Raw genomic sequence first — 27,886 nt, 5'->3', positions numbered from 1 at the left:
CTTGCTCTCAAAGGCCTACTCATCCTTAAACACTTAGTTCAGATGTCACTTCTGTGAAACCTTTCTGATTCGCTCAGGCAAAACCTAAATCTTCTGAGCATTTATTTAACGTTATTATAGCAAACTTAAATCGCTTTGCATTGCAATTATCTATTTGCAGTTATTTGTTAAATGCTTGCTAAAATAATGCTTTTGAGAAATTTGGTGTGTGTACCCATTACACACATATTTTCCCTATTGGTACAGATAACAGGTACTCGAGCTTTTGGAACCCACTGAACAAACCTGCCACGGAAGACCTGGAGCCACGCCTCCAGCCCAGTTCCGAAGCAGAACTCCCACCTATACCTAGGCTTAACTCCCCCCGTACCTGGGTTGGGCTTCTCCGCCCCTTAGCTCCGCCTCCACCCAACCCCGATTGGCTGGAGGAGGAAATCGGCCCGACCATTAGTCCTTTCTTGAAGGGGCGGAGCCGGGTTGCGTTCTTGTCTGGCCGACGCAGGCCGAACCGGACCGAGGAGATCCGAGTTGGGCCGAGGCCGGCAGAGCCGCGGCTCAGAGCGCAGGTGGCAGGACGCGCCCCACCCAGCGGCCAGGCGGAGCCAAAGATGCTGGCTTCTGCCACGCTGCCCCTCCTGGGCTCCCTGCCACCTCCGGCCTCGCCCTTCCCGCTGCTGCTGCTGGCGGTGCTGACCGGCCCAGTATCCGGCCGCGTCCCCCGCTCGGTGCCCAGGACCTCGCTTCCTATCTCCGGTAAGGCGTGGGCGCCCCCGCCCTCAGCCCTTCGCCCCGCGCCCGGGCCCCGCCTGCAGGTGCCCGCACCCACCTGCTCTGCCTACGGACCCGGGCAGGCGCAGTGGGGCCCCGCGCCGCAGCGCACCGCGTCCCGCGCCGCCCACGCCCCGCCAGGACCAAGGCGGGACCCCCACGCGGTGCTGCCCCACCGTATCGCTCCCCTGCTTCGCGCTTCGGCTCCCAAGACACGCCCCGGTGGATCCCGCGGCCCTTTACTCGCAGAACCGAAAGAGGGTTAAGCCCCTCACCAGGCAGACGCGGACGCTGAGCCCCGGGCAGCGGATGGGGAGTTCCTGAGGTCCTCCATTTGAGTTCCCTCTCCCCTATTCTGTCTTCCCAAACGTACACCGATATCCCTCACGCCAGCTTGACGCCTGTTCTTCTGCCAAACTCATTGGTCTGTCATTCTATTCAAGCCGCCCATCCTTCTCCAGCTCAGCATTTCCATCTGCTCACTTCTCAAATCCATTCCCTTTATCATCGTTTATATCTGCCTGCAACCTTTTTGCCCTGCTGGTAGCCCTCTTCTCCCTAACCCACTTCCCAGGCCTCTCACAGCTCTGACAAAACTCCCATTCTCTGGACCATGATCCATCGTAACCCTCTTAACTCCTCAGCATTGCCTGCTCTCTACTTGTTCCCTACGCTGAACGTTGGGAAACCGTTCAGTGAGTTGATTTAAAATTCTGTTTAAATGATTTCTAAAATCTTCAGAAGGAGAAAAGAAAAAAAAAAAAAAAGGAAGGAGATGAGGAAGAAGGCAGAGGATGCCACAAGGTTAAAAATGGTCATTGGAGTGATTCACACTTTAATGGCTTTCTGCTGAGGTGGGCGTGAGCATGGCCACTGACCTTCTTTTCTTCTCCGTGGACAACGAGTGTTAGCTTCCTGTGCAGACAGAGCTAGTGAAGCTGAAAGGACAACCTATTGGCAAAACCTCAGAAGTGGGCAATAGTAGTGTAGAGTCTGAACTTCAGACTAGTGACATTTAGGGTTGCTATGAATCCAGAAGACAAACTTGTGGTCAGAGACTGGGGATTTGTCTGTGCTCAAGCAATAGCCACAAGATAGAATGGAGGTTGCCTGGCTGGGTTGATAACCAGAAATTCAGAGAAGTCTAGATAGCAGAGTGGAACGGAGCTGGGGATATGCAGGGAATTTGGGTGTTCCAGGACTTAAAATGAGCATGAGAGTATAGCCAGGTACAGCATAGACATGAATTTGGGTGTGGGAGGATGGGGTGGGTGGGGCCCCATACATCAGCACAGCTAGGAATGAATGGCTTGGAGCCATTCTGTCTTGAGGGTGGCTGAGAGGGTGTAGCACGTAGAGCTGTGTTGGTGCAGGGATAAGGGCCCCAGAGTGAGCTAAGAAGGTAAATTCATGCTAACTTATTTGTCATCATCTTTAAATAGAGTTTTGAATGATGATACGAAGTTTAGCTTTGGCTCAAATGGAGCACATGCCTAGGTAAGAAAGAAAGGAGCCATTTTGAAACATGTAGTACATGTCAGTTGCTTCCACATATGTTATCTCACTTAATTCTGTCAACAAGCCTGGTTGTTGGTGTTTACAGGTGAGGGAAGTGATGCTCAGGGCAAGTAACTTACTCAAGATCATACAGCTGGTAAGTGACAGAGCCACATTAAACACAGGCTGGTCCATTTCCAAAGCGCACACTCCTGTCTACCCTTTACCTCTCTGGGTGGAAATGGGGTGGGGCTGGGAAGGACAAGAGCAGTGGGAGAGACAGGGGATAGTCTCCTAAAGTGTTGGTGAAAAGAGTGAATTGTTTCCCTTCTAAGTAAAAAGAAGTTACTAATAAGTAATAATTAAAAAAAAGAAGAAATTGAGAGGGGAGTACTTACACCTTCTATAGGAATTTTCAAATTATGTATCATATTTCTATGAATAGAAATTAGACTTAATATTTATGCTGTTATTTTAATAAAGCATTCCATTTTTATAGAAAAAGCATACTTGACTGCATGGTGTGCTAAATATTCTGGCCTCCTCAGTCCTCTCTCTTTGGGGAGGTTTGATAGTTGGCCTGGAAAAGCTCTGTTTTTCACCCTCCTGGCTGCTAAATAAATGGTACTTTGAAGAAAACAGAAATTGAGCTCTTGAGCTGTGTCCTTGTGGACCCAACCCTTATGAAGCAATGGCTGATATCACTCTCCCCTCTCACCCTCTCTTCCTGCCAGAGGCGGACTCCTATCTCACCCGGTTCACTGTCCCTCAGACATATAATTACTCTGTCCTCCTTGTGGATCCTGCTTCCCATACGCTTTATGTCGGCGCCCGGGACACCATCTTCGCTTTATCCCTGCCCTTCTCAGGGGAGAGACCCCGCAGGGTGAGAGATGAAAGTGGGGATGGCCCCAGAGCATGTGATTAGATACATAGTTTTTTGGGATTGATGGGGGACTGTTCATAATAACCAAATATGTAACAGTAGTGATGGTAGGAGGGGGAGTGTTGGTGAAATTGAACATAGGAAGAATATTCATTATCTTCGCTAAAGGTGACGGCAGAGGTGGGGTGGCTCAGGAGGCTATGAGGGAGGTTCATGACAAGGGAGGAGGCCACAGTGACCAGGTTTCAGGTCACTGTGGGCAGAGGAATCATCAGAATCACCTTTCTTTAGGGCAATAGCTTTTAAACTCTTTTGACCATTCCTTAGTAAGAAATATTTGATGCATTTGACCCAGGACAGGAAGTGTGTATTGAAAGAACCCTTTCTTGAAATAATATCTACTCCCCTATATGTGATACATTCTGATATATCCTATTTCATTAAAAATAAAAGCAGTTGATTTCATTACTCATTAATGGGTGGAGATGTCCAGTTTAAAAAACAATGCTCTGATCAGTGGTGGTGGTGGTCGGGGTTGGGATGGGGGTGGGGGGCTCTGCAGTTCTCAAATTGATGGAGGTTGTGGAACTATTTGACCTACCCTGACTTGGGAGGAATTTGGGGAGAATCTGGAAGAAACAGTTACTTCTCCTTTCTCAGATTGACTGGATGGTGCCTGAAGCCCACAGACAGAACTGCAGGAAAAAAGGCAAGAAGGAGGTAGGTGTGAATCTCGTCCCTGTCCTGAGTGTCAGTTGAGATCTAGTTCCAGTCCCTGACTCTTGTGTCTGTCCCCTGCAGTGCTCCCATCTCCAGGGACTCTAACGCCATGTCATCACCAGTCATCTCTGATCTCAGAGCTGCCTCTAACTGTCCCAGAGCTGCCTCTAACTGTCCTACCCTACCTTTCATTGTACCTGCTGCTTCTAATTCTCTCTAATCATCTCTGACCCCCAGGACGAATGTCACAATTTTGTCCAGATTCTCGCCATTGCCAATGCCTCTCACCTCCTCACCTGTGGCACCTTCGCTTTTGATCCGAAGTGCGGGGTTATTGTGAGTGACGGGTGGGAGGATGGGAAGGGTCTTCTGTGAGTGACCATGAGGGGGGGCATGCTTAAGGCAACACTTGTGCATGATACACGTTGGGGGTGAGGGATGTCTTCACAGGGTGGAGCCTTTGTCTGCCATGGGAGCGGGAGAAGGTTGTCTGTAGAAGGTAAGGTATACAGAGTGTAGAGAGAGGAGAGATGGTGAAGGGAATTAGGGATGCTAACTAATCCCCGGAGAGGATAAATCCAGGAGAGACTTCAGAGGCCAGTAACTCATGTTTCCTTTGCTCTGTGTACACTTTGTCCAGGAAGCTTAGGTCCATTTCTTAATCAGCACAATCCATGCCTGCTTCTTTGTCCCAGGGCATGTGACTCTCTCTCACTCCCTTCTCCCACTTCCACTGCCAACTTCATTCTGTGTGGGCTGTGACCCTCAGCTCTCATGGCTTCTGAGGTCACTGCGCACTAATACAGTACCCGGATCTTGCCTTCAAAGTGGGCACTCTGTCAGTCACGTTTTCTTCTGGGTCCTGTTCATTGCTGCTGGAGCCCTAGGCATCTCTACTCTCACCCTCAGGCAGGCTTGGGACATGTGTACCCCTGATCACCTCTAGGCTAGTCATGGCTTCTGGAGGTAAGGGGACTGATGGCATCTCAGGAAGGTCTTGATGTTTTTGAACTCTCAGCTTTTCCCATCAGTTATCCAGCAGTCACTGGTCCTCTGCCAGCACACACTTGTGACAGGAACCTAGGATGAGTCAAAAGCCTCCCATGTTCTTTGTATTCAGTGGCTTTCCTTCCTGCTCCAACGAACAATAGGAGGAGTGCAATGACTCCCTTTCCTGGCCCTGATCCTTAATCGTAGATTCTGACTTACCCCTTCTGCAAACTGGAGCACTCCTTGCCACCTGGATCTCATCAGTGCATTTGTCCAAACCCCTCCTTATTGAAGATGATCCTCGTATTTCTGGCTTCGAATGCTGTAATTTATATGTTTGATTGCCCCAGTCAGTCCATCTGGGCTGCCCCCGAGGTTAGCTGGTCTTTGGTTGTGTCCTTTTCGTAATGTGGATGAAAGACTCTTCACTGGGGTGTGGATAGCTTCCTCATCTTGGGAAGGTTTCCAGTTCGGGGTGGTATTGAAAATCTCTATATCCCATCAGGTGATGTTGAGGGTATGGTTTTCTTACAGTTCTCACGAAGCTTGGGAAGTAGTGGTAGAACTACCCTTGCCACATAGGTCTTCTTCTGGCTTACACACACTTGGGGACCCTGTGGGTATGAATACCGGCACCATGGCTCAGAGACATCATGATCACTTTCAGTTAGTCTCCTAGAGCTTTCTCTTCTTCCTTGGCTCCCTGAGGGGACCCTAATTGTTGTTAGATTGTATAGACATAAAATGTTTTCTGTACATCCTGTCAGGATTGGACTCCTATCCATTCATGAGAAAATTCAGCAACCAGAGTGAAGCACAGGGTCTGCCTTTGTACTCCCATGACTTTGATCTTGTTCTCTGAACTCTCCTACTTAGCAGGTATTTGAAATGAAAAACCATCCTTTGGTCAAAGCGTGTTTGTAGGAGAATATAGGGTACAGCTTCCTGCCCCTGAAATCAGCTGTGTTAACTCGTCAAGCCATATACAAAGACTGCCCTCTAGACATCCTCAATGCTCTCGTGCCTTTACTGTTTGATCCTGCTACCTGGCAACTCCTTTCTGTTTAAGCAAGTTCTTGCCTTATCCCTAGGACTGAAGCTCTCACATCCCAGAGTGATGACTTTGAGACCATGTATAACTATTACGTGCGAGCTTTGACCACTCACTCAGAGTTGATTGCTCAGAGAAATGCAAGTTCTTGCAAAAGGCAATTCAAGCACTGGACCCCCCCCAACCCCCAGCTCTAACAATGTGGAGTGCTGCCATTCAGTGACAGCTCATTGGACATTGGAGGAAAAGATATTAGTTGGCTTTGTTGAGGGAATTTTAGCAGTTAACAGAGGAGAATGCTGGACTTAACAATAGCAATGACAAGACTTTCCGTTGCGTTGATGATGTACTCTGTCCCAGGTGTGGTACTATGGACTTCATATTCGAGACCGAGTTTAGTACTTAGCACTGCACTGTGATATTTAGGTATTATTTATCTCCATTTTTCAAGCAAGAAAATAGAAGTTCTAAGAAGTTAGGCACCATGTCTAATATGTAGCTGGCAGAGGCAGAGTCAAGATTTAAATCCAGCTATGTGTCACTCTGCCCCACAATCCTGTTCTTCTAATCCAGCCTGCAGCACAGAACACCTTATCTGGTTTCAGTGTCTTGTGACATTTGTTCTGTTTCATGTGACGGGGACCATCTTTTCTTTTCTTTTTTTTCCCCCTAACCATCTGGGGAAGGTGCATTCTTATTCTCAAGAACTCTTCTTGGCCAAAGCCAAAGGATGGATTCCAGCCCGACAGCTCATTGAGAGCCTTCCTGACTAGCTCTGTCTTTCATCTGGAGGGACTTGGCTTCCGCACAACTGATGATACAATGAGGAATCCCAGCCTTCAGCAGAGACTGTAGTGGAGGGGTCTTATCCCCTTCAGACCCTAACTAAATGTCACTTTGATGAGACAGTAATCATAACCTATCTAGTTAATAGGAGCCTCACTTGCTCAAAAATTATAAGCCTACATAATATAGTGATGCCATTTGGGGAAACTGAATGAGGACTCGTTTTGACCTACTAAGTTTTAAGGGGCTCATAGGCCATCTGGGTGAAGAAGTCCAGCTGCCAAGTGCAGACACAGACCAGAGATTGGAAGGCATGAAACTTTCAGAGAATTTGAAGAATAATTTGCACAAAAAGTCTAACTGAAAATGTAAGAATGAGTGAGGTCATTGGAGTATATGTGACGAGGACTAAGGATAGATTTTACATAGTTAGGGTCTAGAAAGGAAAACAGAAGCAACCAAAGGAGATAGAGAAGCAGCAATTAGATAGGGGAGGGTGGTAGACTTTCATTAGAGAAGACAGACTATTTGAAGGAGGGGGTGAGCCAGAATTACCAGCTGCACCATAAAGATGAGGAGGATGAGGACTGAGAAAAGGGATCCTTGGTGAAACGTAAGGGGGTAGTCTTTGGCACAGGAATGGGAGAGCGTGATTTGTTTTCTGGGAATACCAAGGGATCCAGGTCTGGTTGGAAGAAAGTGTTCATTTTGAGCAGTAGAAAGGAAGTAATTTGGGCTAACAGGTTTGTATTCTAGGCAACGGGGAGCCATTTTGTCAGTCTCTTGCTCAAAAATTTATCCAGGCAGTGACTGATACTGTAGGTATATTAACCTGTGGCGTAAATTGCAGGCATGGCTAGGCAGTGTGGAGAGGAGGAGCTTACTGCTGCCTTTCTGGGGACAGGATAAGAAGAACCCTGTCAGCATGTTTTTTTAATCTTTGTCCAAAGTGCCCAAGCATCTTGGTAATCTCTCACTGAGCTGTCATCCATCTCTTTTCTCAGGCTAGGCTGCCCTCACTGCCACCCAGCTGGGCTGCTTGTGCCCCTGTGGGCTCCTTCATTCTGGAAGACTCTCTTGAGCCAGTATTCCCTTTTTGGGGACCTCAGATCACACCTTATTTTAACAGGCCCTGTTCAAGGCTGTCTTGGTAAAACAAAACCATATTTGTGGACGGTAGTTACTAGACAAGTGGTCAGAATGGGCCCATAGTATACTTACACTCAGGGGCTAAGTGCGGCTCCTCCATCCACCATCAGTGTAATTGTGCTCCAGTGACACCATATGCCCTCTCTAGTGAACTGGGCGTGTCGTGTCTGCCTCTTTCATGCCATAACTTCGATTCCTAACCAGCCTAACCATTAACTTCTCTGCCCGTCTCTGGTTGAAGTCATCCCTGGTTTCCATTTTTGGATATTATCTTGAGGGCTGGCTTAGTGCTGGTGCTCAGGTAAGGTAATTTCTGGCTAGTCCTGGCGGACTCCTTCATCTTTCGCCTCCTGTCCAGGTCAGTCCTGCTGTAGTCGCTGAATGAAGAAGGCGGTTACTTGCCAAAGCCTCAAATTCTGACCTGAGTTTCAAGTCTTCGCTAACTTTGCAGATTCCCTTCCCCCATTCTATGTATCCTTGACTCTGGTCCTGTCCTTTATCCTTGGGTAGGAGTAGAGGGAGGAAGGCCCTTCTCTCTAAGTCTCTGGGCTTCAGATGATCTTATATTAGCCTGTACTCTTCTTTACCCTTCCTAAGAACTCCAGCTGTCAGGAGGCCTGTTCTCTTCCCTTCGTCCTCCCTGTCCTGTCACATAGTCCCCAGCCAGTTGCAAAGCCCAGCATTTCGGAGGAAAGATCTGCCTCTCGGCCTCTTAGTGTCTTCTAGGACCATCTGTGGGATTCCTTCAGCAGGGCATGTGGGTGTTGGTACTAGGGGAATAGCGGGAAGAGGAATAAACTGGCAAAAAGGGGGATGGCAGAGATGGGAAATGCTGGAATGGGTGGGTGAATCAGAACAGCAGACTGGGAGTTATGGGGGTGGTAGCAGATGAATGGGAGATGAATGGAAATTGAACTTTTCCTTCATCTGACCATCTTTGTAATTCTCACTATGAGCCTGTCCATGACCCTAAACCAATTGCCCCCTTCTGGTCTGTAGGATGTGTCCAGTTTCCAGCAGGTTGAAAGACTTGAGAATGGCCGGGGGAAATGTCCTTTTGAGCCAGCTCAGCGGTCAGCAGCTGTAATGGCTGGTGAGTGGGGAGAGCCCAGGACCTGGGGCTCTTTGCTGTAATTGCCTCCTTCCTCACCCCTGCTGTTGGGATTTCTGTGTCTTTCTTTCCTTTTGTTGCAATGTCTATTATTCCCCTGTCTCTTTCTGGCCTTTCCTATTCTTCCCACAGTGCCTGTGCCCTCCTGCTTTTCCCCAGATTCTTCCCCTGGGTTTTCTCTAGAGTATGTATTCTCTGCACCTCTAGTGTGAGTGTTTGCTCTGTTAACCTCATTTTCTTTTCTCATAATGCTGTCCCTCCCACCCCCATTTATATGAGGAATCTACTACAATGCATATTGCAATACATTTAGAAAAAGTACGGAGAAGAACCTAAGAAATCTTGTAGAATAGCGCTGTCCAAAAGCACTTTGTGGGACAACAGAAATGTTCTACGTCTGTGCTGTCTAAAACAGTAGCCACGAGCTACACGTGGCTCTTGAGCCCTGGGACAATGTGAATAGTTTGACCGGAGGAAGGAATTTACGTGTCTGGTATCTACCAGCTTTGCATAGTTCCAGGGTTTCAGAAAACCACTGCCAATAGTATGGGATATTTCTTTCTAGCTTTTTAAATAAATGTGTGTGTGTCCTTGCATATGCACTTGTGCATATAAATTTTGCTGGCCAATCCTTTGTTGCTCAGAGGAATCAGTAATCGGTAATGACTATTAAACAAATTCCTGTTCTTACTTCCTTTGACCAAGCTGTATACAGTTCAAGTGTGCAATGGTTCAATCACAGTTGGTCCCTAAATCTTTTCTAGAGAATACATAATCCTGTAGCAACCACAAAGTGAATTGTTTGTGTGGCACGTAGCCTATCTTTTAGGTCAGACTACCCCCACATACACACTTCAAATTCAGTGAGAGTCTAGCCATTTTCTCGCAATAGTGTAAAATAAACAGGTAAATAGAAATTTTATGAGTGTGTGTATATTGTAAAACTTTTAAATGTCATGCCACATGGATTTAATTTTGAGTTTTGTCATGAAACTTTGTATCATAGGCATTTTTATGCAATTAAAAAATTTTTTTTTAAAGATTTTATTTATTTGAGAGAGAGAATGAGCAGTGGGGAGGGTTAGGGAAGGAGGGAGGGAAAGAGAGAGAGAGAAGAGAGTCCCCGCTGAGCAGGGAGCCAATGCGGGGCTCGATTCCAGGACCCTGAGATCATGACCTGAGCCAAGCCAAAGACAGATGCTTAACTGACTGAGCCAACCAGGCACACCCAATTAAACAATTTTTTGTGAAGAAAAATTTTAATAATATGATGCTACCCATCCTGTGAGAATTCCATAATTTAATGAAGCAGTCCCAAGTCACTTATTTAAGTTTATTTGATTTCCAGGTTTATTTAGTTTATCTCAAAGCTTTTGCTAATACCCATAACACTGTAATGAACATTTTTGTAAATAAGTTTTTGTCCTCATTTTAGATTATCTCACGATTCCTGGAAATGGATTACTCTATCAAAGGGTGTGAACATTTTATGACTCATTATTTGTTGCTAATTGAGTTTTTAGAAAGAGTGTACCAATTTACACCCTAAATCAGCAGAACGAGAGTGTTTTGTTTTTTTCTCACATAAATTTCACTAGAATACTATTGTTGTCACTTTGAAAAATCTTTACTAATTTGAGGCTAAAAAATGGCACCTTGTTTTAATTTATATTTCTTTGAATATTAGGAAAGTTAATATTAGGAAGTTTTCATATTTTAGTACTTATTTTTATTTCTTCTTTGGTAAATCCATATATATATGCACACCTGTATATAGATCCAAATATATATTCTTGGATTTGGTAAATCCAAGAATACTCATATTCTTGGGCCAATTATCAGATGGGATATGTGTTCTGATCTATATCTCTTCCTTTGTGGTTATGTTTGTCTTTAAGCTAAATCCTTCTTCAGTTAGAGAGCAGATAAAAATTTTTCTTCTTACAAATTTTTCCCCCAAATGTTTAACTCTTTGATCTGTTTGGAACCTACTTTGATGAATGGCATGAGGTGAAGATCTAAATTTATTTTTCCCAGTTAGCTAATCAGTTGACTCAGCAGCATTCATTGTACTACTTTTTCTTTCTTTACTGACTTTTGCTGTTAATTGTTGTAAAATTAATTTTTACCCATTCTTTTGGGCTACATTTTATGAATAACAAAAATTGTGACACAAGATCTAACAGTGAAATTTTTTTCTTCCTTGGGTCTTTATAGAAAAAGTCTTAAAAACTAGTTATACAAATTACTTAGTCCTACAGTTAATGACTTCCCTTTTTGGAAAGTAATAAAATAACAAAAACTTTTTGGAAATGAACATAAACTCTCAATCTGATAAATACAAGATTTGTCATTTTTATCATTCACCTGCAGTTGAAATTGATGAAACCTTGTTTATAGTCATACATGTTTATAGTCTAGTGAAACAGTTATTAGTTTTCTTGGCTTTTTATCTAGCATCTTTGGCAAAACTCTGAGCCAGCCATTGGGTCATTAAGAAAGATTTATCAGTTTTATCGGTTGTCTCTTGATTCTACATAATTTTTTATTAACAAAATGACTTCTTAATTACAAACTCTAAGGTAATCAATTAACATACTTTTTTATTTCAAGCAGTAATATATATATACTCTGTCTTCTGCATGTAATCTCTGTGTTCCAGTCAGCAGGTGAATTCATATTAGCATGTGGTTTAAGAACACAACTTTCGTAAATAAGATCATTGTATGACAAAAGAACATTTTCAAAAAGGAAAGACATTTTTCAAAAGGGTTTTTTTTTTAAAGGATTTTATTTATTTATTTGACACAGAGAGAGAGATCACAAGTAGGTAGAGAGGTAGATGGAGAGAGAGAGGGAAGCAGGCTCCCTGCTGAGCAGAGAGCCTGATGCGGGGCTTGATCCCAGGACCCTGAGACCATGACCTGAGCCAAAGGCAGAAGCTTAACCCACTGAGCCACCTGGGCGCCCCTCAAAAGGGTTTTAAATCTTTTTTTTTTTTATTTTAAGGTTGCCTTTCATCTGATAACTGATGGAAATGACTATAGAAGTCACTTTCTAACTATTTAGAATGGCTAGTTTCTCCATGTCTCTTTCTGTCTTCGATCCAAATCACAGTCAATACCAATATTATACATTTTCTTCTGAAGTTGGTACTTTATAGGGTTATAATTTAAATTTCTTTAAGCTTGACCCAAGGGCCAGTATTCAGTTGGAGCTTTCAGTGTTGATTTGTTATATCCTGCTGCCCCTTTGTTTTGAAAATAGCAGTATAGATAGTAGTGACAACATTATGTAAGAACTAGAACTTAAATTCCCAGTTAGGATTTATAAAAATGTCCTTGAGTATAATAGAGGTATTTTGAAATAGAAAGAAGAGCTTTTAGTAATGAAAATATTATTAGAATGTAATAGCAGAGTATTTCTCATTTAAATTTTAAAAATTACAGTGTGCATTGTGGATAATTGAGAAAATATAGAAATATATAATGAAGGAACTGAAAAGCCAATTGTAATTCAGTTATCACCAGGTAGCCACTGTTTTTGAGTATTTTCTTCTACTGTGTTTGTTTGTCTGTGTGTATATTTGTAATACATTGGCATTATTGTACATATGCCACTTAATTTTGTATACTGAACATTTGCTCATAGAATTAATTATTCAAAACATGATTTTTAGTGATTGCATACTCTCCCATCACTTGAATTAGCACAGTCTATTCCCATATAATTATACGTTCAAAATGTAAGATAAATGATTGCTTTTATAAATATTGCTGCAGGGGAAATTTTTTCACAGAAATGTTTATTTAAATCCCTTACACAAATCTAATTAATTGCATATGAGTCCATCCAGAAAGTAGAATTTCTGGGCCAAAGAGTGTAAAGGTTTTTATGGTACTCAATGGATTTGGCCAAATTGCCCTCCAGTTAGTCCCTCCAGCATTGACAAGAGGCCCTCTTTCATTGCATCCTTGTCAGTCCCAGGGAATACAGTTAATAAACATACAGTTGGGCACCTGAGTGGCTCAGTGGGTTAAGTTGTTGCCTTTGGCTCGGGTCGTGATCCCAGGGTCCTAGGATTGAGACCCGCATCAGGCTCTCTGCTCTGCGGGGAGCCTGTTTCCCTCTCCCACTCTCTGCCTGCCTCTCTGCCTACTTGTGATCTCTCTCTGTCAAATAAATAAAATCTTAAAAAAAAAATACAGTCCATTATGACCTCCTCCGAGCCCAATTTTATGTATTTTTGCCTGCATCTCCATTAGTGAGGTTGAACAACTTTCCATGTGTTTATTAGTACTGGCATTTATTTAGGAAAAAGCCTTAGAAATCTTGTCTTCAAATATGACATGTATTTGTAATGCACTTAGATAAAATTAGCATTTTCTCAGTGTCTCTTTTTGCACTGTTCCAGTTTGGAAAAATGCAGATAATTTGATGGTAATGTTCACATTAGCCTAAGAACACTGGCACTTCCTTCTGTCTCCTCTGGAGGGTCTTTGCCTTCCACTCATCCTTTCAAGGTTGGTGTTCCTTGGACCCCCTCTCAGGGTCCTGTTCTTTTCTCATTCTATGTGGTTGTGGTCTCAACCAGCCTCACAGATTTGTTTCCACTGCATTCTGATGCCTCCCAGACATTATGTGGAGCTATAGACTATGTTTCCAGCTGCTTTCCAGACATCTTCACATAGTTGTCCCACAGATCTCAAAGTCAGCATGCCCCAAACCAAACTCATCATCCTTACTCTCCTTCCCCAAACCTGCTCCACCACCAGAGTCTCCTCCTCTGAGTACACAGTGCTGCTACCTTCCCGTGTACCCCAGCTAGAGATAGCAGTCAATTATCCTCTGTTCTCCTAGCAACATCCTGTAACAGATAGGGCTTTTATTGAGAAGAGCAGGAGGAAGGAGTATTTGTTCTTTCTCTTTGGGACTCTGTCCTGTGTTTAATCATCTCTGTTTGCTCTCATGGTATCTTGTGATGATTGCATCTGCCAAGAAGCACTGCAAAAGTTCCTGATATACTGGGTGCTGCTGGCATTTTGGGGTCAGACCTACCTCTTTTTCTTTCTTTCTTTCTTTCTTTTTTTTTTTTTTTAAGATTCTATTTATTTATTTGACAGAGAGAGATCACAGGTAGGCAGAGAGGCAGGCAGAGTGAGAGGGGGGAAGCAGACTCGCCGCAGAGCAGAGAGCCTGATGTGGGATCATGACCTGAGCTGAAGGCAAGAGGTTTTAACCCACTGAGCCACCCAGGTGCCCCTTAGACCTACCTCTTAAATTTGGGCGTGTTTGCTCCAAGACTAGCATTCACACATTGATACAAGACAGTTAGAAATGCTGTGTGAACAACAAAGGAAAAGGTAGAATAAATGCTGCATCTCCAACTAGCTAATTATGTCCTCATCGTAGGCTGTTCTATAAAAAAAAAAAAGTATCCAGCTGGCCTCATCCTTAGATAAGGAAATGGAGACTATTAGGCTAGGAGCTAGCTATCTTGGAAAGCTTTGACTGTGTGAAGAAAAGGGAGTGGAGGAAGGAAGGCCAGGGTGTGTTTAAAATCCTTTTTTTTTTTTAAAGCTAATGAATGATTAATCCTATTAATTACACCTTCTTTAGAGAGTGAAAAATTGAAACCCCAGGTGCAGGGGTGCAAACCTGCACCTTCCCTTGTGCAGGGAAGTGCAAACTGCCATGATGTGTGTGAGGCTGTCAGTGTTGTTGCTAACACATCTGGGAAGCCTAAGTCTCAGGCTTTAGGCTTCGGTGAGGAGAGCTGTATTCCCACTTTTGATTGTGATGTTTCTTTGGTTGTGATTCATCTCTTGTGGCTTTCTTTCAGTCTTTTTTTTCCCCCTTGGTATTTCCAAAATGAAATATATCTTAATTTGGAGGGACATAAAAGTGAAAGACGGTAACTGCAACAAACATTCAGTGGGTACAAAAATGTAGAAAGGAGAAAATAATAATCATTGTAATTCCATTAATCAGAAATGTGTTATTAACACTGTAGAGCTGTCGCTCCTTCCCATCTTTCTTATGTCTGCAGACATATACGTGTCTTAAAATTATAGGGTTATATCATACCTGATGTATTTTTTTTTTCACTGAATTCAGCACTGCGGGCATCATTCTCTTTTGCCAATAGCAAATGTGTGTTTCAATGTTTACTGAATGGATTCATTCAGTACTAACCTGCCAATGATAGCACATACAGTGATATTTTGTTATATGAGCAATGAAACATAATATTTGAGATTGAGACCGTCCTGGAGAATCTAGGACATGTGGTGATGCTGTGTCCTCCTGAAACTGTGACTGTGATGGCTGCTGCTCCTTTTCCTTGGGTCGTGTGTGTGCATGTGTTACAAGCCCCTTGGTACTCCTGGACTACCTGGAACCCTGCTGCTTCCCCCCAGAGTGTCTGACCCCTCCTGCTGTCCCTTAGGTCAGTGACCTTTTGCTCTTTCCCTCCAAGTGAGTGTGCTCTTTGGCAATTTTGGGCTCCGGAGTTCCTGACTGACCCCGTTAATCCCCCTGTTGATCCCCCTGTTGATCCCTTAGAAACTTTTGGGACCTTTTACCTCCACCCGCTTTTGGGTCTTGACAAAATATTTGTTTGTAGCCACTCCCTACCACCGCCTGCACCAAGTCATGCTCCTGAATATTTGTGACTGTCTCCTCCACAGAGCTCTCTCCATTCTCAGGTGTCCATGACACAGCTTCCATGCTCCATCTTTTTTTTTAAAAAAAAGATTTTATTTATTTATTTGGCAGACAGAGATCACAAGTAGGCAGAGAGGCAGACAGAGAGAGGAAGGGAAGCAGGCTCCCTGCTGAGCAGAGAGCCCGATGCTCAGCTTGATCCCAGGACCCTGAGACCATGACCTGAGCCGAAGGCAGAGGCTTAACCCACTGAACCACCCAGGCGCCCCCGGATCAGTTTTCCACCCGCCTTGGAAGTACAGATGGTTGGCTTATTCCCTGTTCCGCGTGCTGTCAGACCATGCCCTCAACCTGGTTTTGTCCTTCCTGAAGTACTCTGGGAGGGAATGGGGTGCTATTTTATAGCCCCCCTTCTGGCAACAACTCAAGCATGTGGTCTCTGAGGTTTCACAAAGAGCATCAATACGTGCACTGAATGGTGGCCATGTGCCAGGCCCTATGTGGGCTCTACGTTTGGATCACATTTAACCCTCAGCAGGGCTCTGAGTGGAGGGTGGTATTATGTCCCTTCTAGGTTGGAGGTTCCTGAAGCTTATTTGCCAAGATCATACTGCTTGTAAGTATTCAGGGTCCAAAGCCAGGCCTTCCGAGCTCCAGAACACTTGGATTCTTTTCACCATCTCCAGGGATAGAATAGTCTCACCTCCCAACCCTCTAACCCTCTGCTGTTGTCCTCAGAGGCTTTCTGACCCTTTTTAGCTTTGTAGGAAGTATTTTTTAAAATAGTGGTTATTTTTCCAGCACCTGAGACAAGCAAGTTTGCTCAGGCCTCTGTGACCCCAGGGTGCTGGTGCTTCGCCCAGAGTGGCCCTGCTCTCCCCCTTCCTTCCAGACTCATGAGTCCGCATGGCCCGCACTGGGCCTTCCCTGCACCGCCTTGCAGCACACCAGTCTCTCTTGCTTCCCTAGCCTCTCGGACTTGATTTTCCACGTTGTCTTCAGTAGCCTCTCCCCTGAAATGGTGGTATCCCCAGAGACCTTTTTCTCACTTCCTCTTTCTCCCTGGCTGTCATGTTCATGGCCAGGTTTAAGCCTGACTCCCCAGTTCCCTGACTAGCCCTGTTGCCTGGGTCCGTCTGTCTGATGGCCTTCCAGAGTCTCCAATCACATGTCCTGAAGGGAGTTCAACCTCAGCACACTCCACATCTGGTAATCCCAACTACTTGCTTTTTCTGGTTCTCTCCTCTCATTTCCTGGCTTTGCTCAGAGTATCACCCTCTGCTGTCATCCGTCTTAGAGGCTGGAGATCTTAAAGACATTATTTTATTCCATTCTTTCACCTTTCATATTCAGTTGACTTTCAAATCTTTTTAATTGATTCGGCCTCAGAAATATCCCCCCAATCGAGCCCTTTTATTTTATTTACCTTTTTTTTTTTTTTTTACACCATTTTCTTTCCTTTGCTGCTACTTAATTCCGGCCTCCACTCTTGCCTGGAGTGTGTGAATGGACTTAACTAGCATTATCTTCTTAAAGCCCAGAACTGGTCATGCCACTCTTTCCTTCAAGAAAATCTGCACTTTTCTCTCTTACCTGGAGAATAAAGTCCACATCCTGTGGCAGAGCAGCCTCTTCACATTTGGGTGCCCACATTTCACCTCCAGCTCTGCTCACTAGCCCAGCAGGCGCCCGGCCTCCACCAGAGCTGCAACTACAGGGAGCACCCCATGTCCCTGAACGTGGCTCCTCTCTTCCCCACCTGCTTGCCTTCCCCCCTGCAGTCCAGCCCCCTGGCAAATTGCTCCTTCCTCAGACCCAGCTTAGATGTCACCTCTTGGGGGCTGCTCCCCCCCATTTAGAGGTAGCTGGGTCCTCCTCTGTGCTCCCCCAGTGTCTTCTGATACCTGAACCCATGTTTGTCTTCCACACTCGAAGGGGGAGCTCTTGGAGGCAGTGTTGTGCTCAGCACATGGCACAGTGGCTCAGACGTAGTGGGTGGTGAAGGAATGCCACTCTGTTCTCTCCAGAATTCCTGGGAGACTCAGAACTCCTCTGGGGCTCACGACCTACTACCCCTGAGTTATTGTCTCCTAGTTGCATGTGAGCACTTGTCTGTGTTATAGGGCGGCTATAGGTGCCTTAGACTCCTCCCACAGAGCTGTACCTCCCCTTCCTAGTGGGGATCTGTGATTTCTGTCTTCTCCAGTCCCCACCATCCCTGGAGCACCTGTGCTCCTGCACTGTACCAGGAGAGAGGGTCCTCCTCCTCGCTGCTTTCTCTGGCTGCCTGTGCAGCGTTCACGAATCCCCCAGGCTGGTGTTCCTCCAAGGGAGGTCCTGAATCACCCACATGAGGGTAACTCGGGCAGCTTAAACTTAGTTCTTGGACCCTCCCCTAACTCTGCTGGGTGAGAGTTACTGGGCCCGGGGACCGGGAACCTCTGTTTTGATCAATTCCCCAATGGGTGCAGGTACACCCTAAAGCTGTGACTGGTTCCGGAGCAGGGTCCACCCCCATTCAGAAAGAGCACCAGTTCCCTGAGACATGTGCCAGAGTGGGAAAGCGGAAGTCAGACCAGGCATGCTGCAAAGCGAGCCCCCTTCCTGGAGTGTCAGGGTGCCATCACTACAGTATGGAATAGAGGTGGCCCCAAAACAGCCATGACAACAAACAAGCCAACAGACAGACAAAGCCTGATTCTCACCAGGGCAGCCCTTCCTCTTCCTTCCTGCACATCAGCATGCCGGCAGTTTTCCCTTAACACGGGTGGCCTTTCCCACCCTGGAGCGCTTTGTGTCTACGTTGACTGGAAGTGAGATGCTGCTGTGTCTGCAACCCTTGGCTTCCCTCAGTCGTCTCTGACAGCCTGTCTCCTCCCTGTCGCCCTGCAGGGGGCGTCCTCTATGCTGCCACTGTGAAAAATTACCTGGGGACGGAGCCGATTATCTCCAGGGCTGTGGGTCGCACGGAGGACTGGATTCGGACAGAGACCTTGCCCTCCTGGCTTAACGGTGGGGAGAGGGGGAGGGGTGCTCGGTGGGCGACAGAGCTGGCTGAGGCCCAGTGGCCCCAGGCTGTGTCTGTAGTAACTGAGTCCACTGGTCTCCCCAGCCCCAGCCTTTGCTGCAGCCGTGGCCTTGAGCCCAGCAGAGTGGGGGGATGAAGACGGAGATGACGAGATCTACTTCTTCTTTACGGAGACTTCCCGAGCATTTGACTCGTATGAGCGCATTAAGGTCCCACGGGTGGCCCGTGTGTGTGCGGTGAGACCACTGTTCCAACTGTTTGTCCTCTTCTGCTCTGCCTGTCCTGCCTTTTCCTCTCTGGGCCTCTGTCTTTGTGTCTGTCCTCTGTCTCCTTCTTTCCTCTGTCCCAACTTCTTTTCTGGGAGCTTGGGGAGTGTGGGGAAAGGCTCTGGCCTTTCACCCCTATAATTACCCTTATGACAGACTGTCCTCAGGAGGTAGACTGGTGGAGAGGTCAAAGGCAGGAACTTTTGAGAGCTAGTCCTGGATTCAAGTCCCGGCTCCACCAGTTCCTGCCTCTGTGACTCTGGGCAGCTCCTTTAGCGTCTTTGAACCTCCCCTGTGAAATGAGGATAGTAATGACCTCTAGCTATAAGGGTTGTTTCAAGGACTTAATGAGGTGGCTCATGGAAAGCTTATAGGGCAGTATTTCATAACTGCGCAACGAACTCAGTCACTGCTATTGTTACTGTGACCCCATCCAACCCTGGATCTCCTTATCCCCTATAGTACTCTGTACCTCCATCCTTGCTTTTCTGTGCATCTGTCTTCCCATCTGTCTGTGTCTGCCCTGAAGACAGGGAAACCTCTCTTGGTGTCCACATGCCTCCCACAATGTTGTTCTTCTAAAGAGAATTTCCCATGCACTTGTCACCCCAGGGAGACCTTGGGGGCCGGAAGACCCTCCAGCACAGATGGACGACCTTTCTGAAGGCTGACCTACTCTGTCCAGGCCCTGAGCATGGCCGGGCCTCCAGTGTCCTGCAGGACATGGCCATTCTCCGACCTGAGCACGGATCGGAGACCCCCATCTTTTATGGCATCTTTTCCTCCCAGTGGTGAGGGGAGCCTGGTGTGGGGGAGAGTTACGGGGTGGGGGATGATAAGGGATGGGTGCAGTGTCTGTGCTGCCTGCTTCAGAGGGGGTGGGCTGTCCCTGGAGCAGGCTTCATGGCTCCCTTTGCCTTTCTCATGGGTCCTCTTATTTGTCAGGGGTGAGTTGCTGTTCCCATGTTCCCTGCAAATATCTGCTTCCAACCTGTGACTCTTACAGGGAGGGGGCGGCCATCTCTGCTGTCTGTGCCTTCCAACCCCAAGACATTCGGACAGTGCTGAATGGTTCCTTCAGAGAGCTGAAACATGACTGCAACAGGGGACTGCCTGTCATGGACAACGATGTCCCCCAGCCCAGACCTGGAGAGGTGAGGGGGTAGGACGTCTCTTCACTTCACAGAGAAAGGGCCCGACCAGGGATCACAGATGCTTCCTGGCCCCTGGGAAACTGTCCCTGTTCTGTGTTTCCTCTAGTGCCTCACCAACAACATGAAGCTCCAGCAGTTTGGCTCATCGCTCTCCCTGCCTGATCGTGTGCTCACCTTCATCCGGGACCACCCTCTCATGGACCGGCCAGTATTTCCAACCGATGACCATCCCCTGCTCGTCACTACAGATACAGCCTATCTCCGAGTTGTGGCGCACAGGGTGACCAGCCTCTCAGGGACAGAGTATGATGTGCTGTACCTGGGGACAGGTATGTTTAACGGCCCAGCGAGGAGCCCACCCAGGGGACACGTGCTCCTGTCACAGAGCGGGTCCTGCGCGTACAGGTGTTAGTGTCGCCAGGCTCAGGGGCGGTTCTGTCATTCTGTCTGGCCACCTGTCTGCTTCCTAGAGGATGGACACCTCCACCGAGCTGTGCGGATTGGAGCCCAGCTCAGCGTCCTGGAGGATCTGGCCTTATTCCCAGAGCCACAGCCAGTTGAGAGTATGAAATTGTATCAGGTGAGTTATAGATTTGGGGGAGTGTGATGGGGGTTCCTCTGAGTCCAGAGCCAGTTTGTTACTCTAAGGTCTGGGAGAGCCGGTGTCTTCTTCCTCACTCTCTTTCTGTAGAATTGGCTCCTGGTGGGCTCCCGAACCGAGGTGACACAAGTGAACACCACCAACTGTGGCCGTCTCCAGAGCTGCTCAGAATGCATTCTGGCCCAAGACCCTGCCTGTGCCTGGAGCCTCCGGCTGGGTGCGTGTGTGGCCCATGCTGGCGAGCATGGCGGGTGAGTGTTGCTGCGTTGGTCTCTTGCCTGTTGTCCCAGGGCACCCGCCCATCCACGTGTTTGTGTCTGTCTCGTCTGTCTGGGTACCTGGATCCTCAGTAGAGCATGCGATTCTTAATCTCAGTGTGAGGAGTTCAAGCCCCATGTTGGGTGTGGATCCTACTTCGTTTTTATTTTATTCTATTTTTTTGAGAGTGTGAATTGGAGGTGGGGGCAGATGGTGAGGTTGGGGTACAGAGGGAGAGGGACAGTGAGAATCCCAAGCAGGCTCCACACTCAGTGCAGGACCGATGCTGGGCTGGATGTCACAGCCCTGAGATCATGACCTGAGCTGAAATCAAGAGTCAAATGCATAACTGACTGAGCCACCCAAGCATCCCCAAGTGGAGCTACTTAAAAAGAAAGTATCTCATCTATTAATGCTGCCCAGTGTGTGTGTGTGTTTCTGTTTGTGTCACTTGTGTGTCCATCTGTCAGTCCATTCTGACTGCCTGGTGCTGCCTCCTCCGTATCCTTGCCGCTCTGCTGGACCTGCCCTGACTGTGAGACTGACCTCCAGGTTGCACACACTTCTCAGTTTTCACTTTATAAGAGCTCTCAGAAGTGTTTGCACTCTTGACTGCTCCCTCTGAACTTCCTTGCGATCCTCTTGCCTTCTGTGACCCTGCGTAATCCCATATTTCCTCCCGCCCCCACCAGTCTGTCTCCCTTACTGATTCCTTTTCCATCCCACTTCCGAATGTTGGTATTCCTTGGGGTTCAGTCCTTCCTCTTACACTTCCACACACTCTCGAAGTGGTCACATTCCCATTATCTTCACCACCGAGTGCCGCTGACCACCACTGATGTGTCTTTAGTTGACCTGTGGGATTCCCTGCCTCGCGGTCTACCTGATAGTCCCTTGGGAGGCTTCACAGGCAACTCAAGCTTAGCGAGTCTCAGCACACACTGTTGTTTCCTCTTTCCTTCATGTGCTCTACCTGTGATTTTCATCATTGTAAGAAAGGGACCTCCACCCAAGCCAGAATTGCCCTTGCTGTCATGAGTTTGTATTGACTCTAGCTCCATCTGTCATATCCTCAGTCCACAGCCATTCCCCTCCTTCTCTGCTGCTATCACCCTAGTCCAAGCCATCATCACTTCTTGACTGGATTATTCTGGCAATCTCTTCACTGGTCTCCTTCGACCATTGGGGCATCCGACCATCTCTTTTCCCCTCAGCAGCCAGCTTAAAATTGTATGTCACATTGAAGCAAATCCCTGGCATCAAACCCATCAGAAATATTTCAGTATATATCTCCCTCAGGTCAGAACTCGCTCTCATTTTTTTCTTTTAAAAAATTTTAAAATATTTTATTTATTATTTGAGAGAGAGAGTGCGAGCATGAGTGGAGGGAGGGGTAGAAGGACAAGCAGATGCCCCAGTGAGCATAGAGCTCACCATGGGCTCCACCCCAGGACCCTGGCGTCCTGACCTGAGCTGAAGTCAGCGCTTAACTGACGGAGCCGCCCAGGTGTGTCCCCTGCCCCCAACAAGAACTCTGTTAAAAAACATTTTATTATAAGGGATTTCAAACATTCAAAATTTGGATAATACAATGAATTCCTATCACCTGTTGCTCAACTTCACAACTATCAACTCCTGACCTTGCTTCACCAATACCCTCACTCACTCCCTGATGTTTTAGAGCAAATCTTGAACATCATATCACTTTATCCATAAATCTGGCAGTATACATCTTTAACACAGATGGAATTAAAAATGAAACCGTATTATCATTATTATCCCATAAATTTAATGTGACAAGACATCCAGTCAGTGTTCCAATTTTCCAGTTTTCTCAAAGCCAGCGTATACTTTAAGATAGTTGCTTAAGTTAGGATCCAGACAATGTCCATCAATTTAAATTAGTGTCTTTCTTAAGTCTTTGACATTTTTGGTGATATTCCCTTTGATGAAACATTTTTAATTGATTGCTTGGAAAGTATTTTTTTCAAACTTACTTTGAGATTTCCTATTTTGAAGCCCAGTTAATTTACAGTATATTTGTACATATTACTGAACCACAAGGCTACCAAAATTTTAGAAGTAAAGACTTTTTTGGGGAATCAGTTTTTCATTAAGAACTTTGATCTGGTGGTTTCTTTTGGGAGAACTTCTAAATGCTACAACAAGGCAAGTGCTTTATTGTTTTAATACCTATTAAAATAAGAATTTCGTTGTTTTTGGATATCCTGTGTACTCAGGGTCCCCTTAGGATATATATGTTTGGGGGGTGTGAGGTATGTCTATACACTAGTTTATTTCTTGGTAATACAGGAAATTACCAAGTTGGTATTTCTTTTTTTTTAATTCATTTTTTAAAAATTTATGTGAGAGAGAGAGAGTGCATGTAAGGGGTGAGGGGCAAAAGGAGAGGAAGAAGGAGAGAAGCAGATGCCCTGTTGAGTGCAGAGTCTGAGGTGAGGTGGGTGGGGCTCCATCCTAGGAGCCTGAGACCATGACCTGAACCAGTATCAAGAGGCAGACACCCAACTGACTGAGACACCCAGGCATCCCACGGAGTTGGTACTTCTATGATCTCTATCCTCCACACCTCAATTCATACAAGTGAGTAAAAGAAATGGTGGAGTTCCCGTGGCTATAGCTTCACATATGGCCTCTCCATGTTCCTAACTCTCAGCCAAACTAAGTGACCTTGGTTTTACCCAGAAGACTGTAATGTATTTATACCAGTCTTGGAGCTCATTTCAGGGACCTTAATTCATGTGGAAGGCATTCACACTCAAATGGAGTCTATCTTTGCTTGAGGCTTTTGTGTGTTCAGATAGAACTTGATCTCCACTGATAGCTTGGGGAAGGTCTCCCTCTGGGGAGTGGTGACAGGGAGTTCGGAGTGGGCAGTCTGCCTTGCTGTCAGGCACAGTCCACACATATCCTGGAAGTACCAGGATTGTGTTGTTTGAAGCAGGTGTTGGAGAGAGAAATTTCCTCCATAGAGAGGAGCAGCCTTTATGAAACAAAAAGTCATCTCCCCGACCCTCATAGAATTTTGATTAACTTTTATAGAAAAGAAGTTTTCTCTCTTAATAGAAAACAGGTTAACTGTAGTTTTTATGTTTTTTTTTTCTTCCCCAGAGAAATCCTGTGGTTACAGATACCCAAATACATTTCATGGAACACTAGTATGCATTTTTAAAAAGTGCCCTCCAAACACCTTTCCAACAGACTTACTGCAAATTTAATTCTCTGTGGTTTGCTGGAAATACGTCTAGAATTGACTTGGCAAGTGTCACGAATAGTCAAGGGAGTACTGGGGGGAAATTTTACATTAAGAGAATGTTGACGGATAGTTTCAGGAGTGATTTATGAGAGGATGGGGGCTGTGATTTCATTCTGTTACTGAATGTTCATTGGTACTGAGGAAATCAGAAGGGGTTGCTGGCACTGGATTTACCAAGTGTTCTCTTCTGTACAGGCTGGTCCAAGACATAGAGTCGGCAGATGTGTCTTCTTTGTGTCCCAAAGAGCCGGGAGGTCTGTATGGTTTAGGGGAATGTGGGTGGAGTGGGTGAAGGGGGCTAGAATGCTGTCCATTTGGGACCCACTTTAAAAATTGGAAGATATGACAGCCAGTGACTTATGGTCGTACTGTCTTTGGGCACCTCCTTTGTATCTTTGTCCCCACAGCCCCTTCTTGGGTCTGATACCATGCCATCATTTACCGTGTTACAGCCCAGCCAGTAGCATTACCGCCTTTTGTGTCTCTGCTCTCTCTCCGCAGAACGCCCAGTAGTGTTTGAAGTTCCTGTGGCTACAGCGGCACACGTGGTCTTGCCATGTTCCCCAAGTTCGGCATGGGCGTCCTGTGTGTGGCACCAGCCTGGTGGGGTGACTGCACTTCCCCCCCGGCGGGATGGGCTGGAGGTGGTAGTAACCCCAGGCGCCCTGGGTGCTTACGCTTGCGAATGTCAGGAGGGGGGCGCGGCCCGTGTGGTGGCTGCTTATAGCTTGGTGTGGGGCAGCCAGCGGGGTCCCCCAAGTCAGGCCCACACAGTGGGTGCTGGACTGGCCGGCTTTCTCCTGGGGGTTCTTGCAGCATCGCTGACTCTTCTTCTGATTGGCCGGCGTCAGCAGCGACGGCGACAGAGGGAGCTTCTGGCTAGAGACAAGGTGGGCTTGGATCTGGGGGCACCCCCATCTGGGACCACAAGTTACAGCCAGGACCCTCCCTCACCTTCTCCCGAAGATGAGCGGCTGCCCCTGGCCTTGGCCAAGAGGGGCAGTGGCTTTGGTGGCTTCCCTCCACCCTTCCTGCTCGATCCTTGTCCGAGCCCAGCCCACATTCGGCTTACTGGGGCTCCTCTAGCCACATGTGATGAAACGTCCATCTAGGGCAAGTGACTGCTAGTGCACAGGTGACCACTGGAGGGGGATGACCATTGAGATGCTGGGGATACTGAGCCTGGAAGATGGTTATGGGCTATGAGTTCTCTTTGGTCTTTGCATCATCACTTAGACTTCCGTGTCTGCCCTCTCTGGGCTTGGCTGGGCTCGGAGCCAGGCCTGTGCTTGATCTCCTGATTCTCATGAGAGATCAGAGCTGCTCTCTCCAGTGAATCAGGACTTTTCCCACTTCTGCCCTCTGAACCGCTGCAACTCCTTCAGCCTTGGCTCCCTATCTTGGGCTGTTAGTTTGAGGTTGGGGAATGGGCTGTAGCTTTGACATTGCCTTCTGGTGGGCCCTGGCTGGAAGGAAGAGCACTAGAGGCGGTGGGGGCTAGTGTGCATTAAGTTCCTTTGTTCATTCTCTTAGTTTATGGGGAGTGCATGATCCCCATGTTGCAAGATAAAATCTCTGCCCTGAGATGTCCCCCAACCCAGTTGTCCTTCCATGAAAGTGAGTGTCAGTATGCAGGTGTTTGTGGAAGGCCTGGCCACATGTGCATGCAGGACTGGGCTGGTACTCAGGTGTACCCCTGGGGGTCAGACCTAGTGCTCAGGTATATCCCGGGGGGGCAGGTGGGGAAAGGTGGGAATGAGGCATTGCCTGCAGAACTTCAGACCCTGTAGCCAGTGAAGGAGTGGCTTTACTTTCTGAAAAGAAACAAACCACCACCTGGGCCCCATCACCTATAACCCTTCTCTTGAGTAGAGGAAAAACTCCCAAAGTGACCTTTTGGGCGGGCGGGACAGTGGTACGCGTGACCCAGTCATTCTTTGTTTTTGCCTCCCGGCTGCCACCACTGCCACACACAGCTGTTCTTTCTCTTTGGCTCCCGTTAAAAAGACTTCACAACCTTCTAAGTATTAAGGGACAACAAAAGGGGAACAGTCATAGGAAATACAAGTTGCATAAAAATAGGTTTGTATCAGTGACTTTACTCAGGTTGACACCTTTGCCCTAAGTTAGAAGTTCTCCACCTGGGGTCCATGGACTCCCTGTAATCGTATGCAAAATGTTGTTGGTACATGTGAGTCTGTATTTTTATGGGGAATGGGGTGGGTGGGTATGGTTTTCATCAGCTTCTCAAGGCCTTAACCAAATTAAAGGACTATGCCTCGAGGTCGCCACCCAGTGGTCAAGATGAGGGAGTGCCAATGAGCGGCAGTTCTTCCAGCCCTACCATCCCGTTCCCTGTGGTCAGCCCTGGGACTCGCAGCTGCTGGATGCCCTCTTGTTTCTCCGGTTCTTGGAAGCTGGGCTCTGCGTGTATTTGAAGATACTATCAACTCCTACCAAACATAAAGACCTCTTCCTGCTTCACAGCTCCCAGTTGCTCTAGGCTTCTCCTGCTCGGTTCTGGTCTTGGCCCGTGTATGTGCCTCGTTCATCCCTGGTGAGGGACCTCTCCCCCCATTCCCCGAGCTCCAGTGAATGATCCAACCCCTCCCAGTTGAAGTTTTTGGCTCTACTCTCCTTGGCAGCAACCTGTGAACTATTCAAAAGAGTCCCCTTGGGTTTGGAATTACCAGTGGCTTTGCCACTAATATGTGTATGATTTTCAGCAAGTGATCTAATGTAGGAACACTGGTTTGTTCAGCTGTAAAGTGGGGATAGTAATACCTACCTCGGGGTTGCTGCAAGGATTGAATGGGAAGACATGTAAACAATAAAGCAGTGTCTACACCAGTAGATGTTGTTATTGCAAACATTGACCTCTGATGCCATAATCCTCTAGCTGAACCGTGTGATAACCATGACACCTGAGTCAACCTAAGCCCCATTCTGTGGGAGGAGAATCGTGGCCTCACACAGACTTCTGTCCCAGGTCATCTCTGGCCAGGTCTTAGCTGCTGATGTCCAGGTTTTGGGAGGATGGGCCCGTGGTTTTTATGATCCTCAGATGAGCGTGAGCTTAGTGACCTTCTTAGTCCTCTATGGGACTGGTCTTGTGTTTTTGTGTTTATCCTCACTTTGTTCTCTTAAGGTGATGGATTTGTTCCATTCTGGGGGAGGAAGAGAGGTGAGGTGATGTCAGAGGGGCCCGGGGTCTCTCTGAGGAGGAAAGGGACCAGAGGACAGTGGATTTGGGGCATTTGGTCCTTGGACAGGACTCTGGTTGGAGGAAAATGAGATGAGTAATGTAGGAAAAAATGAGGAAGAGGGAAATAGGCATAAAGGGAAAAGAGCTAGCTCTCGGTTAGTGTGAAGTTCAGTTCCCCAAACATGAGTGATTGCACAGGAACGTAAAGCCAACCCCCACAGAGACAGTGTGAGTAATGGCTGCATGACTTCCACCTGTGACGGTGTGTGAGGAGGAGAGGATCTGTGTGTGGGGAAGGGAGCTAAAGGTGGGTGTAAGCTTTCTGCAGGGAGAGTTGTGAGGATTCTGGCAGCCAGAGACCTGCCTGGCTTCACACATTAAAGCAGCTGTGGGGAGGGGGCGGGTTGGGCCTTGTGTTAGTGTTTAGCCCCAGACTCCAAAGATGGCACACTTTCTGGCCCTCACTCTTAAAT

At 47.0% G+C, this 27,886-nt stretch overlaps 2 protein-coding genes across 9 annotated transcripts in view; one reads left to right on the top strand and one right to left on the bottom strand.

Annotated features, from left to right (window-relative positions):
• The window catches only part of M1AP (meiosis 1 associated protein), an 83,651-nt gene extending 81,656 nt beyond the window's left edge, over positions 1-1,995 (bottom strand). Inside the window, exon 1 of the mRNA XM_059405758.1 lies at positions 1,044-1,995. Coding sequence (XP_059261741.1) covers positions 1,044-1,102 — 59 coding nt within the window. The 5' untranslated portion in view covers positions 1,103-1,995. The remainder of the gene's footprint in view (positions 1-1,043) is intronic.
• Positions 473-27,077, top strand: SEMA4F (ssemaphorin 4F). 8 transcript variants are annotated; one of them, XM_059405751.1, is made up of 15 exons: positions 473-753; positions 3,000-3,151; positions 3,812-3,871; positions 4,109-4,207; positions 8,847-8,940; positions 18,517-18,636; positions 18,737-18,888; positions 19,531-19,709; positions 19,925-20,072; positions 20,179-20,401; positions 20,543-20,652; positions 20,764-20,924; positions 24,404-24,462; positions 24,710-25,098; positions 26,479-27,077. In XM_059405751.1, exons 1-15 carry the CDS (start codon positions 609-611, stop codon positions 26,644-26,646), a joined length of 2,259 nt encoding a protein of 752 aa, XP_059261734.1. In that variant the 5' UTR covers positions 473-608; the 3' UTR covers positions 26,647-27,077. The 8 variants fall into 8 exon arrangements, with proteins under 8 accessions (XP_059261734.1, XP_059261737.1, XP_059261740.1 ...); XM_059405754.1 differs by having other exon boundaries at positions 26,493-26,601; XM_059405757.1 differs by lacking the exon at positions 26,479-27,077 and having other exon boundaries at positions 24,710-24,852; positions 25,025-25,108.
• The last annotated feature ends 809 nt before the right edge of the window (positions 27,078-27,886 follow it).

This window comes from Mustela nigripes, chromosome 7 (assembly GCF_022355385.1).
Source record: "Mustela nigripes isolate SB6536 chromosome 7, MUSNIG.SB6536, whole genome shotgun sequence".
In the NCBI taxonomy this organism is placed as follows: Eukaryota; Metazoa; Chordata; class Mammalia; order Carnivora; family Mustelidae; genus Mustela; species Mustela nigripes.
This window is presented reverse-complemented; position numbering and strand designations above follow the sequence as displayed.

Coding starts and splice junctions, on each gene's coding strand:
- SEMA4F (XM_059405749.1), top strand. CDS start 609: ATGCTGGCTTCTGCCACGCTGCCCCTCCTGGGCTCCCTGCCACCTCCG. Junction 18,637..18,736: donor CTTGCCCTCCTGGCTTAACG/GTGGGGAGAGGG, acceptor TGGTCTCCCCAG/CCCCAGCCTTTGCTGCAGCC. Junction 20,402..20,542: donor TGTGCTGTACCTGGGGACAG/GTATGTTTAACG, acceptor TCTGCTTCCTAG/AGGATGGACACCTCCACCGA.